Source organism: Pelodiscus sinensis, chromosome 13, assembly GCF_052426305.1.
Source record: "Pelodiscus sinensis isolate ZL-2025 chromosome 13, ASM5242630v1, whole genome shotgun sequence".
Classification (NCBI taxonomy): domain Eukaryota; kingdom Metazoa; phylum Chordata; order Testudines; family Trionychidae; genus Pelodiscus; species Pelodiscus sinensis.
Window position 1 is genome coordinate 25,702,097 of NC_143064.1, and position 14,437 is coordinate 25,716,533.

At 46.4% G+C, this 14,437-nt stretch overlaps 1 protein-coding gene across 6 annotated transcripts in view; it reads right to left on the reverse strand.

Annotated features, from left to right (window-relative positions):
- Window positions 1–14,437, reverse strand: part of ARHGEF9 (Cdc42 guanine nucleotide exchange factor 9) — a 399,027-nt gene that overhangs the window by 279,760 nt on the left and 104,830 nt on the right. For 5 of the 6 annotated variants that reach the window (XM_075940846.2, XM_075940845.2, XM_075940847.2 and 2 more), the window contains exons 3-4: window positions 12,041–12,188; window positions 4,281–4,390 (exon numbers count right to left, since the gene is read on the reverse strand). In XM_075940846.2, coding sequence (XP_075796961.2) covers window positions 4,281–4,390; window positions 12,041–12,188 — 258 coding nt within the window. Of the gene's footprint in view, window positions 1–4,280; window positions 4,391–12,040; window positions 12,189–13,821; window positions 13,843–14,437 lie in introns of those variants that run through there. The other variant, XM_075940852.2, reaches the window with a different exon arrangement.

A 14,437-nucleotide genomic window follows, 5' to 3' on the forward strand; every position in this document is an offset into this window, starting at 1 on the left:
GGCACAGTGGCACTAATTCACTGACGGGAGGTTCTTTTTGCTCCAAAATCCACCAGTGCTAACTACTGAGTCAGCCAAGGGACAGGTATCACTTAATACAACCAACAGGGTTCTTCTCCCTCTTGGTATCTCTGGTATCTGAGCATGCTCCCTCCTCTGCATTCCCAACCCTTGCTGCCCCTGAAAAGGGTAAGTGATTCTCCTCTGTTACAACACTGGTCAGCCAGGATACTTGGCAGATTCATTTCCAGATTCACTGAACTTTTCAGTCACAGAAGGTATATCTACACTGCAAATAAAAACCTGGGGCTGACCAGGGCCAGCTGATTCAGGCTCATGGGGGTCAGGCTCCAAGCTTGTTTCACTGCAGTGTAGACTTTTGGGTGGGGCTGCAGCCTAGGTTCTGGGACCCTCCCACCTGGCAGAGTGAGTCCTACAGCCCAGAAGCCTACAAGACAAAGAACCAGGCCTGTAACGTGAGCCCTGCAGCAGGGGTGCAAGTAAAATTCTTTTCTTCCTGGCACAGGGGGCAGGGCACACTAGTTAAGAGGAGCCATGGGACCCCCCATGTAAGCCCATCCCTCACCTGGGGCCCCCATGCTCTTCCCCTCCCCATCCCATGTTACCGTAAGTGGGGAGGAGAGCCTGGGCATGTAGTACGGCAGCCAGAGGAGCTGCCAGCAGTTCTGCTGCTTTCCCTGCTCTGCCACTGCCAGCAGGAAATGGGGCAGCAGCCCCAGCCCTGTCCCCTACCTCTCTAGCTCTGTACACCCAGAGGACAGGGATGGGAGGGGCAGGGTTCTGCTTTTCTTCCCTCTGGCAAAGGGCAGCGAGGAAAGGAGCAGAGTGCCGGCAGCTCCTCTGGCTGCTGGACCACTCCCAACTTTCCCCCAGCCCTGTTCTGCTCCAGGGCTGCTGCTTTACAGAGGACCCGGAGGAGAGGCAGCTCCGTGGAAGGGTTGGGGGTAGTATGGTGTCTTTCTGATATGTCATACAGGCTATAAATAGTTGATCTGGCATATCAGAAGTTGCTGACCACTTTCTTGCTGGCATGGCGACCCAAGCCATACCAGCTTTCTGTCACCGCTGCGTGGGCCTGAGCCAGTTGGCACAGACCAGCCATGGGTTTTTATTGACAGCGTCGCCATATTCACAAAGGTCACACCCTGTAACTTTCACACCTGGAAATTCCACAAGAATTGAAACTGCAGGTTTGTGCATCAAGACCATGAATCAGCCCTAGGTTTGTACAAAAGCTTCGCAGTTAGTATCTCTCACAGCCAGGCACATTTCACATGCTGTGTGTAGAAGATGTGACAAATCACGACCAGGTTGACACTTCAGTGCTGCTTGCTGTAATAATTAGAGTGGAGCTCATGCTAAAACTTTGAAACTAAACAACAGATTTCTAAATTATTCAGATTAGAAACTCTTAGGGAGCCTATCTTCACACCTCTCTAATCAGTCTAGCAACTCTGGGCACCATGAAAATTTATAATCCAGATGTGAGCTTTGTGACTGCCTCAATAATGGGTCAAACACCCACAAATTCTGGGAAGAAAAGAGCTTTCAGGTTTTTTGGACCTCTCATTACAATAATACTTTGGCCCTCAACTGAACCTCCCAAGATCGTATAGCCTTTACACATGTAACACATTAAGCCATTACACACACAAGCCAAGAACCTATTCTGATCCTAAAGACACAAAGACAAGGAAGTTGAGGCACAGGTCGGTGAAGTGATTTCCCAGAGTCACACAGTGAATTAGTGGCAGAGTCAGGGGAGAACACAGATGCATTCTAACTCCCATCTCTGTGCTTCTATTACTTGCTCATGCTTCTGCTCTTGATTTGTGTATATTCATTACCTGGCAGGGACTTTCAGCGCCATGGGCACTCTGCATCCAATTAATGCCAAAGATAGGCTTTCTACCAAGGCACAAAGCTAACAGTGACTTCTAAATGCCAATAACCCTTTGCTGCCTGTGTGTGCTTTGTGACAGCTGCAGAACCCATCCACAACAAGAAAATCAAAGTAGTCAATATGAATTATCACCAGTAAAATATTTCTATCACGAAAACCAGACATACAGCAGCAGGGTCCTCTTTAAAGATCATGTTTTTCATAAAAGCTGCTGATCAGATAAAAAAAGGGCAATTATGTAAAGGCATAATAAAATCGCGCAGGCACAGCAGGAAGGCGGCTGGTATGTGGGGGGGGGGGGGAGACAGCAACAGGCGACATGCAAGAAAGGGCTCAGTTAGGATCAGTGCTTAACTATTCAGCTATTTACCCAAACATCTGCTCTTCTGGGTGTAAAGGGCTCCTGTGCTGTCACAGCAGATCTCACTACGGAGCTCAGACAAGCACCTAAACAAGGGCACCATTTTGGGAGGTTAGTGGGGGTAGCAGCCGTGTGCACCAGGATGCGGCGTGCTTTTCATCCCGTTCCCCAGACTGTCAGGGAGTGAGGAGAAAGTACAGTACTTGCATTCCATGCATGCCTCTCACCTCTGGCTCCCTTCACAGCCAGGGGTGGGAGGCATGTACAGAATGCAAGTACTTTCCCCTCACTCCCTGATAGTCTGGGGAATGGGATGAAAAGCAAGCTGCATCCCAGTGCATGGCTGCTGCCTCCACTACCCTCCCAAAATGGTGCCCTTGTACCTACAGCTTTCATAACTCTATTGGCAAACACTCTGTTTAGGCCCTGCCACTTCTGGTCAACATCTCTCTCACACCTTCTTTCAAAATCTGGGCTGGAATCCGAATGAGAACAGAGTCCCTTGTGTAAATGGTCAGTCCTGTAATTCCCTTCTTGGTCCCAACTGGGAAATCCGGTGTTCTTGGGTACTGGCCCATCCTTTGCTCACCCTGCTGCAAGGGAAAGCCCCAAGAGTGGTAAATGAACTCTCTTTTTGCTTGCTCTCCAAAAGCTCTTCCTTGCCGCTGTCACCCACATGAGCCTCATGCTGAAATCAGTGGGACATGAGAGTACACACAGTACAATCAGCAACTGAAGTGCATCCTGCCTGAACACAGCAGAAAACTGGGGGAGGAAAGCTCCTCCTACCCTACTCCCCCATCACAGCAAACCTAAGCCAGATTGCATCTGGTCCTAAATCCATTTGCTTAAATATTCTCTTAAAAAAAGACAAAACACTCTTTCTGAGACTCCCATCTGAACAGTAAAAAGCAGCTTTCCCTCCCCTCACCACTGCACAGTACACTGAGGATTAGCAGTGTGGCTGGCTCATGATTAGGGCACACCAAGAGCCTATCATGAGGTGTGCTGGGCACCTTCAGCTCCCAGTGAAGGGCTGCTCCCAGAGCCAGGCTCAGGAAAGCCAAAAGTCACCGAGAATACCATGTTTCAGAGAGACAGCTGTGTTAGTCTGTTTCAGCAGAAACAGCCAGGAGTCCTGTGGCACTTTAAAGATTAACACGTTTATTAGGGCATAAACATCCACGGGCCGCAGCTCACTTTGTCAGATGCAAGACTCTGATGTATCTGACAAAGTGAGCTGCAGCTCACAACAGCTTATGCCCTGATAAATGTATTAGGCTTTAAGGTGCCATGGGGCTTCCTCAAGAACACCATGTAGTGAACCTGACTTCCAGAAAGCAAAGGCATGGCATGAGGCAGCTACCCAGGGGATTGTGCACCTGGAGGTGGAGTGACATGCAGATCGGGGAATTCTGGCACAGCTTTTTGCCAGTTTTCCTTGATAACTTGCCTGTCATTTTCTAATTCCAAGACAAAGATCTAGACTAGTCCCACAACCCCACTGGGTTTCACCAGTAAATTAGGAGATTACACGGTCGAAAGGAAAAGCGTCCGGATTTCATCTGTATTTGCAAAATGCTTTGGAAAGGACATACACATCAATATGTCACAGATAGTGACAATAATGAATCCAAAGGACATATGGTAATAAAACGACAGATGATTTTAAATTATACAGTTACCCCCCCACACACACATCTGCGAGGAATATTCAGCCAAAAGGAAGGGAAGGCCAAGAGCCTGTGTTAGGTTATAAAGCCTCTGATTTATATCTGATGGGAATTAATCTGGGCAAAAAAGGTTAATGCTACAATCTTTATATTGCCATAAAATAATTCACACTAACTACAAAAAAAATCGACTGCTACAGAAACTGAGTTCTGGATCCTGAAAGCTTTTGCTAAAGCATACTGTCAGCTTGCAAGGCTAAGTACACACCAGACAAATGCCAGCACTAGAGCAGGTAGAAATATATTTCAAATACTGCCTTACTTTATTGACTAGCAGCTGTTCAGCTCCAGGTTTCAGGGGCTTCCATCTACTTCCACCATTCCTGCCATCTCTGCGTACCTCCAGAGTCTTTGAACCAAGGTCGTTCTCAGCTGCCAGGACAAAATCCATACAAAAAGGAATTAAAGGATAAATATAGCATGCTCTAGCTCAGTCTGTGGGGTGAGGGCTGTTGTGTATAACAAGACAGTGTGAAAATACTCCTCCAAGCTTTGATTTTTTTCTAAAACAAAAGTAGAGAATTTAGTGGTGCCTAATTCATGCTCTTGAGATGGAAGGGAAATATCCTAATTTGGAATTTGTAGAAATTCAGACACAACTGAAGAGCTCAAGGCCAGATTCAGACCTGGGATAGGCAGGTAGGGCCAGACACACTGGATCATAGGCCAGGATGCCTGCACAGGAAGAGTATAATCTGAACCCACTGTGAGTAAAGCTCTGGCCAGGACCGTAAGTTCTAAAGCGCTTCTTATATATCTTTGGAAATCGGGGATTCCCCACCCTGGTGGTCTGCAGCATAACACACCTTGAAGTGATAACCGCCCCTTTGGTCTATACAAAACGAGAACAGGCCTCGGGGAACCATTTCAGATTGGGGGAGGTGACCTCTGCATGCCATGATGGGGGAGGAGGGAGTGAAAGCATAGGAGGGCTGACTGAGGACAGAGGCTTCAGCAGTGTTACTGAGCATGCTCAGTACAAGCTAAGCACCAAATGGGCAATAGGGGAACCAACGCCATCCGCTCTCCCACCACACACATCATCTCTATCCAGGTACCAAGGCACTGAAAAACTCTACTTTCTTTTTTCGACAGACAACTTAGCAGTTAGTGGACAGGAGCACTGTATCTAATTCCTATATAAAAAGAAAGAACATTAAATAAATATTAGACACACTCAGCTCTAATACTAACATGTTCTGACATCTTGTGGCAAGTCATTAAAGAGACACTGGCTAGGCTTCACATTTCAATATATATTCTTACTTTGTTACTAACTTTATGGAGTGAGAAAGAGAGACTCTGACAGGACTCCTGGGCTCTCTCTCAGCTCTGGTAGGAAAGTGGGGTCTAGAGGGTTACAGCAAGGGGACAGATATATTTCAGCTCTATATAAGACTGTCAGAATGATCATACTGGATCAGGTGAAAGGTCCTTCTAGCCCAGTATCCTGTCTTCCAATAGTGGCCAATGCCAGGTACTTCTGAAGGAATAAACAAAAGAGGCAACCATCATGATCTATCTCCTGTCGCCCATTCCCAGCTTCTGGCAAACAGAAGCTAGCGACACCACCCCCGCCTATTCTGGCTACTACCATTGATGGACCTATCCTCCTTTAACTAATTTTGTTCTTATTGGAACCCTGTTATAATTTGGGCTTTTCCACCATCTCCTGGCAAAGAGTTCTACAAGTTGATTGTGAAAAAATAATTAATTTTGTTTGGTTTAAATCTGCTGCCTATAAATTTAATTGGATCAGCTTCTTGTGTTACGTTAGTGAAGGAATAAATTACATTTCCTTATTCTATTTTTCCACACCGTTCATGATTTTCTAGACATCTAACATATCCCCCCCCACCCTTTAGTAATTTCTTTTCCAAGTTGAAATCCCAGGTTTGTTAATCTCTCCTCATATGGAAGCTGTTCCTTACCCCTAATAACTTCTGTTGCCCTTTCCGTGTCTTTCCCAAATACAATATATCTTTTTTAGATGGCTTGACCAGATCTGCACACAGTATTTGAGATGTGGGCATACTTTATGTAGAGGCATACTTTATGCATACTTTTGAGATGTGGGCAAATAACTTTATGGAGAGGCAATATGGTATTTTGTCTTAATATCTATTCCTTTCCTTATGATTTCCAATATTCTCTTAGCTTTTTAGTTGTTAGACTGTCACTGCACTTTGAATAGATGTTTTCAGGGAACCATCCACAATGATTCGAAGATCTCTTTCTTGAGTGGTAACAACTATTTTGTATCTATAGTTAGGATTATATTTGTCCATGTGAATTACTTTGCACTTATCAACCCTGAATTCCATCTGCCTTTGTGTCGCCCAATCACCCAATTTTGTGAAATATCTTTGTAGCTCTTTGCAGTCAGCTTTGGATTAGTCCCTGTTCACCCCTTCTAAAAGAATATTTGTACGTTTAATACAGTAATCCAACTGCAGGTCCCTGCAGCACAACACTCATTCCTACTCTTCCCCCTCCCCCTATCTTTTGAGTAGAGTACCTGGAAATGTTTTCATGATGATTTAACAATGCTTCAATTGCTTGAATGCTCAGGCTTTTGTTACTCTCAATCACCTGCCTCTCTCTTTTTATAACAAACTCCCTGCCCCAGAAGCAAACCTGCTCAAACTCTGTTGCATTTAAAAATTGCCTCTGGAGTCGGGGCATGCAGTTTTAATCAGACCTCAAGTATCAAATCCAGGGCATGCTAACCGAGGAGCAGAGGCTACTTCCCCCTCCCCCTAACTCCCATAAATGGCGCCCTTGAACTGACCATTAAAAGTCCATGTACCAGAGAAGTTAGGATGTTTTCATCCTCCCAAGCATCCTAGGCCAGTCCATCTCTGAAAACAACTGCACACCAATGGAATTGCACTGACTTGCACCAAGTTGGCCCTACAGACAACTTGAGGATTCAGCACCTGAAGGTGCAGCAAGCTAATAAGGAGACACAGGTGAATTAAGAAGACTAGATTATTCCAGAATAACTTACCTTTTATTAAATTCAGTGATATATTGTTCTAATCAACTATGAATCCCACTCTTACTCACCCCCCTCAGAGGGGCAACGCACAGATCTGGGCAGAACCACTTCCTCCAGCCCACCCTTCACACAGTGCTGGCCTGGAGTGCTATGCACTGGGAGAGACGAGTTGTAGAAAAGCACTCTGGGTAGGGCTGCATCTGCTGCCAATGAAAGCTCCTGGGTCAGCAGGCCACCCCTGGCTTGAGCATAACACAGATAGTGCATGTGCCTGAGTGTTCGTTTACCTTCCCTGCAGCCTGTCATCCCTTTCAGGAAGGAAAGCTTTGGGTTGCTGGGTATCTGGTTTTCAAATGGAATGCCTGGTCAAAAAAAGACTCTGGCCACTACGGCAAGAGGGGTCATGAGGCCTGAACACCATGGCGAGGGGCAGGGAGAGGTAGGGCTTTGGGTGGAGAGGTATTGTCCTGGCCCTTCTCTGGCCTTGGGGGAATCAGTTCCCTTAAGTGCCCCCTCACCAGTCGCTTCTGCCTTGCGGCTCCAGTTGGCACTGCCGATCTGGACTGTTAAAAGTCTGGTTGGCAGTGCAGCAGGAGCCCAGGGCTAAGGCAGCCTTCCTACCTACCTTGGCTCCACTCAGCTTTGGGAAGCAGCCCCCAAGCACAGGGAGGTTCTGCAGACTTCCCCTGCCTGAGTGCTGGGTCTGCAGATCCCGCTGGATGGGATCGCCGACCAATGAGAGCTGCAGGGGTGGTGGTGCCAGTGGGTGCAAGGGCAGCATGTAGTGCTGTGGAGCATCCCTGGATGCCTATGCATCTAGAGTCACGGGGACTGGTGGATGCTTCCTTAGAGCCATGGTAAGCACCACCAGGACCCCACACCACCTCCTATACCCCAGCCCCCTGCCCTAGTCTGGAGACCTCTCCTACACTCAAATTCCTTCCTAGAGCCTGCACCCCACACCCCAACACACCCCAACTCTCTGCCCCAGCCATAACCCCCTCCTGTGTTCCAAACTCATCATCCCTCACCCCATCCCAGAGCCCACATGCCCAGTTGGAGCCCTCTCCCTCTCCCTCTCCCTCCCCATATCCCAATCCCTTGCCCTAAACCAGAGTCCCTTCCTGAGCAAAAGTCCTTCCTAGAGCCCCCTCCCAACCCACTTCCCCAGCCCTGAGCCCTCTCCTGCACTTCAAACCCATCATTCTCATCCCCATCCCAGAGCTAGCACCCCAGACAAAGTCCTTGTGGCCCCTATCTCAACCCTCTTCCCTAGCCCGGTACAAATGAAGAAGGGAGGGGAGAGCAACAGAAGGAGGGGGATGAAGCGAGCAGGGGACGGGGCCTCAGGGAAGAGGTGGGACAGGATGCTCAGTTTTGTGCTCTTAGGAATTTGGCAACTCCCATAACTGGTGCCCTTGAACAGACCATGAAAAGTCCATTTACCAGAGAAGTTAGTTTCATCCTCCCAAGCATCCTAGGCCAGTCCATCTTTGAAAACAACTGCACACCAATGGAATTGCAAATTTTCTGGAAAATTTGCCTGAAAGATGTACCACACTGATTTCCCTCTTTCCAATCCAGCCCTAAGTCCAATGACAGGATGAGCTGAAACCCCATGTCCAAGTGCACCCGAGCTTTGGAAAAGTGGAGATAAGAGTCTGGATCTGAACTCTGCAGCTCAAGTTCATGTCTCCTTTGCATGGCTCTCTGTGTAGTGGACAGGGCTGCAATTTGGAAACTGACCGCATCTAGCACACAGAATCAGCTAAACCTTGTTAAACAAGCCTTAGCTATGAACTGATCCCCATGCAAACTGGAGCTGTGGTTTACTGTACAGCACAATGAAATAAAGATCTACTGACCACTGATCCTATGATACCTTTAAATTGTAACAAGGGAGGTTTAGGTTGGACATAAGGAAAACCTTCCAATCAGGGTGGTTAAACATTGGAATAAATGGCCTAAGGAGGTTGTGAAATCTCCATCACTGAAGATATTTTAGCGCAGGTTAGACAGACACCTGTTAGATGGTGCTTGGTCCTGCCATCAGGGCAGGGGACTGGATTCGATGTCCTCTTGAGGTCCCTTCCAGTTCTAGTATTCTATGATTCTATGGGTACGTCTAGACTACATGCCTCTGTCGCCAGAGGCATGTACATTAGGCTACCCGGCATAGGAAAATGAAGCGGCGATTTAAATAATTGCCATTTCATTTAAATGTAAATGGCTGCCACACTGAGCCGATCAGCTTCTTTGCTGGCTCAGCGCGGTAGTCTGGACGCTCCGCGGTCGACATCAAAGGCATTTGTCGACCTCCCAGGTATGCCTCCTGGGATGAGGCATACCTGGGAGGCCGACAAATGCCTTTGATGTCGACCACGGAGCGTCCAGACTATCGCGCTGAGCCAGCAAACAGCTGATCGGCTCAGCGTGGCAGCCATTTAAATTTAAATGAAGCGGCGATTATTTAAATTATTTAAATTGCCGCTTCATTTTCCTATGCCGGGTAGCCTAATGTACAAGCCTCCGGCGACAGAGGCATGTAGTCTAGACGTACCCTGTCTTATCATACTACTACTAAGCTGTGCTTCCACAGTGCTATGCATAAGGGTCTCTCAGTGTTTCATAAGCCATGTTCAGGGGACATTAAAACATGGGGGTTTTCTTCTGTTTCCCAGTGATAAGCTAACATGAAATTGGTAACCATGGACCCAATCCCATTCCTGAGTGAAGTGCTGCCCCAGATCAGGATCCAAACTTGGAGGTAATTAGATCTAGAGTTCTGTCTCAGACTTATCCCTAGTTATACAAGCACATTCAGGGCTGCTTGGACAGGGAGCCTGATTTTTTTTTCTAGTGTTGCTGTGAGAGAGAGAGGGAGAGACAGCACTGAACCCTACTTGCTAAATGCAGCACTGACATAGTCAGCCTGCTATTATTTTTAGCAGCGCGTGTTTCTCTTTCTAGTCTCTCAAACAAACCAACCAAACCAAGCTGTAGCGTGAGCACTGATTATAGCTAAAGGATGATACAAAACAAGAGGCAACATGCAGATCCTGTAACACTTGCATTCTTAAAAAGGCTTATCCACTTCCACCCACGCGCTAGAAACGTGTCAGTACAGAGTAGCATAATTTTCAGTAAGCGACTGCTACGCCCTTGCACCACAGATGCTTCTCGCACCTGCTGGGCGGCCACTATCCATTAACATTACCATCACTGGTATATTTGCATGTACCTTCCCAGCTGGTATTCTTGACCTGGACATAGCAAGAAGTCCCAATACTCAGGTGCTAGTAATATTGAGCCCCTAGGGAAAGAACCTCCACACTTGGTTTGTCATTCTTCCTTTCAGATCATCCGCTCATCTCTCCGCTAATGCAGGACTGTCCCCTGCAGTACATACTCTCCTGGGAGTAGATGACATAGGATGACTCACTCAGTGATGCCTGTTCTGTTCATTCCCTCTCAAGCCCCTGGCATTAGCTCCTGTTGCAAGAGAGGAGACTGGGCTAGATGGACCATTGGTCTGACCCACAATCAGGGCTGCCAACAAAAATGCCAGGTCCCTAGGCAAGGCAGGGGGTGGCCACTCTGGGTTCCTGGAAGGGGCAGGGCCTTGGGCCGAAGAGGTGGCTTCTGCCTAGCCTCCCCCAGCCAGCCTTTCAGTGCTGCTCAGCCTGTGCTGCCCGGGGCTCTGGCACCAATGTAAAGGGCCCACAGCAGCTGCCCCTTTTGCACCCTGTTGGAGGCCTTGGGTGCTCCTCACTGCTGCTGGTCTGACGTGCTGTCGCCATGTGGGTGCAGCGTTGGACCATGGCAGTGGCTGGATGGTGCATGCATGCACGTGGCACACACAAGCCACCGCCAATACGGCAATTTTAAAGTGTCAGGGAGCCCCGGGCTACCCAGAGCTCCCCTGCAACATCACTAGCACAGTTTAAATTGGCACAGTTCAAAAGCAGCAGGGAGCTCTGAGCCACCATCATTGCTACTGCAGCAGTGGCTAGGAGCCCTATGTCCTCTTAAGTTACTTGGGTCCTTGAGCAATTACACCCTTCCCCCTATTTGGCAGCTCTGTCCACTATGGCCATTCTTATGCATTCTCCAGAGGAGTTGGGAGATAGGGGTTGTACCCCTTTCCTTGGCCAGCTATTTCACAGCCTAAGAGATTGTGCTCAGGTTCCTGATATTCTCTTCTCTCTTGATCAGAAAGAGGATCCAGACCTGATAAGAGCTTTTCCTTCTGAAGTTACATTTCCAAACAAATCTCCCACCCGGATCTCTGAGAAAATGTAATGATCATTCATCTTCTCAAATGGTAATATTCACTAAAGGTACGTCTACACAGCAACATTATTTCAAAATAACTAGTGTTATTTTGAAATAACTTAGTCCACGTCTACACAGCAGGCAGTTATTTCGGAATAATGTCGAAATACTGTCAAGCTGGAGGACTGCTTACTCCGACTTCTGTAAACCTCATTGTATGAGGAGCAAGGGAAGTTGGAGAACGAGTGCTTTATTTCAAAATAAATGCTGTGTAGATTCTCCCAGTTTCGAAAGGAGCTATTTCAAAATAAGCTATGCGATAGATCAATTTGTTTAGCTTATTTCAAGTTAAGCCCTGCTGTGTAGATGCACCCAAAGACACTACTGAAACTGTCCAGAAACAAAGAACTGTGAATAAATGTACAGCAAATGAGGGGGGAAACACAGTCACAAGATGCTAATGGGTTTACTTCAGAGCATCATCGATCTCCTTTTTAGGTAATGAAAATCTGGGGACAGAAATTAAAGAGGGGAAAGACCCATTATTTGCAATACACATGAAGATTCTAATTAGTCAGATTAAACTCTCAACAGCTTGTGGCTATGGCAACAGGTTCCCTCAATTTCCAGATTTGTAATGAATACAGATGTAATTCCAGAACATTTCTCCTCCTCCCTAGCCCAATGCTACCCTTGTTCCTCTGGTTAGCAGGCAAGTATGAGCAATCAAATGAAAGGTGACTCACCACCAGTGCTCAGCAACAGCCGCCTCCTCCAGCCCACTTGGTCCAGCCCCATTGGAGTGCTTTGGGATAGGGGTAAGGAGCGACATCTGTCCAACAGGATTTTGAAAGGAGGTGCTTGTGGTGATGGATGAAGAGGGTGAGACAGGGGCTGGAAAGAAAGATTGTGGGGTAGGAATATTACTGCCTATACTTTGAGAAAAGTAGGACTCAATTGTGGCATGTTTATTGCAATACTCCTGCCTTTCTCCAAAACATCAAGCTCACCATAATGCATCCTAAATGGGCCAAACAAATCTGTGACCACATAACTGTTTGAAATAGAAAGATTTAGGCTTGGTGATCATCTCTGAATACTATCATTTCTCATTTCTAGTAAGCGATTAGCTTCAACTCAGATTGAGGGGGAAAGTTTTCAAAAAGCACACAAGTCTCATAGGAGCGTAAGTCAATAGGGTACAGGGTCTTAAGTCTCCTGGGCTACAGCTACAACACAGCTGAAGGTCGACTTAAGGTACACAACTCCAACTATGTGTATAATGTAGCTGGAGTCAATGTACCTTAAGTTGAGTTACCACAGGGTCTAAACTGTGGGGCTTCGACAGGAGAAACTCTCCTGTTGACTTCCCTTACTCTTCTCATCAAGGGTAGAGTAATAGGGTCATCCAGAGAGCAATCTGTGGTCTGTTTTGCAGGTCTTCCTTAGACTCACTAAATCAACTGCCGGTGGATCAATCTCAGAGCATCGATCCTTATGGAAGTGTAGATGTAGTCTTGGATATTTTTGAAAGTTAGAACCAAGGATAGTGTTCAGTTCCTTCCTGGCCATACTTTGTTGGTCTACGTGAAACAAGTTGTTTGTTTTCTCATTCCAGTTCCCATGCTGACATGTCACAGCTATCATCACTACCACAATTCCCGTTCACTCAGAAAGGTTAATAATTGAATAGCATGGAAAGTGAACTACAATGCACATGGAGATGATCCCTCCAAAGCTGAATGAGGCACGCAGTCAGGGAGGAGTGTGAGGAGTTAACATTTTCTAGTGCTAAGGTTAAAGAGAATGAATAGTCCAAGTAGTCCTGTGGCACCTTAGAGACTAACAAAAATATACAGAGTTAAAGAGAAAACATCAGTTTCTGGTACTGGCTATCTTGCCTCTTACTCCATAATTTGTTTTAAATACAAATATCACTTTAAAAAAGTACATGTTTTGTTAACATTATTAACAACATAGAATGATACTTATGGCAGAGAGCTAGGATCCGGGTGCCAAAGCAATTCCAGCAACAGCCTAGCTGAGTTATTCTCAGTATTCTGGATTTTGTTAATATAAGAATTCCTGTATAAAAGTGTATTATCTCCCGGTTCCCCACAACCTCACAAAAACAGCTGCCTTTCTAGTCATTTGCAGACAAACGTATTAGTTCTTTTCCAGGGCAATAAACAGAGCCCCACACTTGGTCTTTGGACAGGTCAGTAGGTTGTAACTTTGTTTTGTCTAGCAGATATTCTTGTGGAGCAGGTAAGTTCATTAACGGGGGCCCAGAAGGCCATCCTGGCAGGAAATGTCTCTGCACACCGAGGTGGAATTTTATTATCTTTGAGGTGCACCTGGGTTGTAAATAAATTACATTGAAAATTATCTAGACTATCCTGCCTCTTTAAGAACCAAATCCAAAAGTGCTCGCCTCAGCTAAAATCAAAGTGTAGCACAGGGCTTGCAACAGCCAAGTCGAAAACAGAAGTCAAAGTATGAATCATTTCAGGCAAGGAAAACTCACCTAGCGCCTTTCTTCTTCACAGACACATTTCTGCCCCACTCAGCAGTCCACATCTTGCCTCTAATGTGATTGGAAGAATTAATTAATTGTCTACAGCTGGCCCAGCCCAGCTACCTAAGCAAATCCTCTCATTCATCACAGACCTTCTTCTGCAGGAGAGTGTTACCATCCCTTTCCTGGCAACCCTATCCAAGAGTCTGTGTCTATCTGCAGCAACTGTCATTAGCATCTTGACAAGATACCAACAATATTTACCATTACTCAGGCTTGGGGTGCAGTTCATATTTATTGTTCCTATTAGAGCTAAAATCCAAATATAAGCCCTTCTAAATTCTGTTGGTATTCTGAGGTAGGTTTTGGTTTGGTTTGGCTTATTGTAAGGACAGGGGCCAGTTGTGAAGTTACTTTAGTGAGCATAGGTTTTGGAGAGGTAGCCGTGTTAGTCTATTTAGGCAAAAACAACAAGGAGTCCAGTGGCACTTTAAAGTCTAACAAATTTAGGAGGGTATTAAGGAATAAACTTTCATGAGCTACAACTCATTTCCTTTGATCCTGAAGGGAAAAGAAAACAGAGAAGGGATGAGTGTGTGAAATTGTTGTTAGTGAGCATGAAATT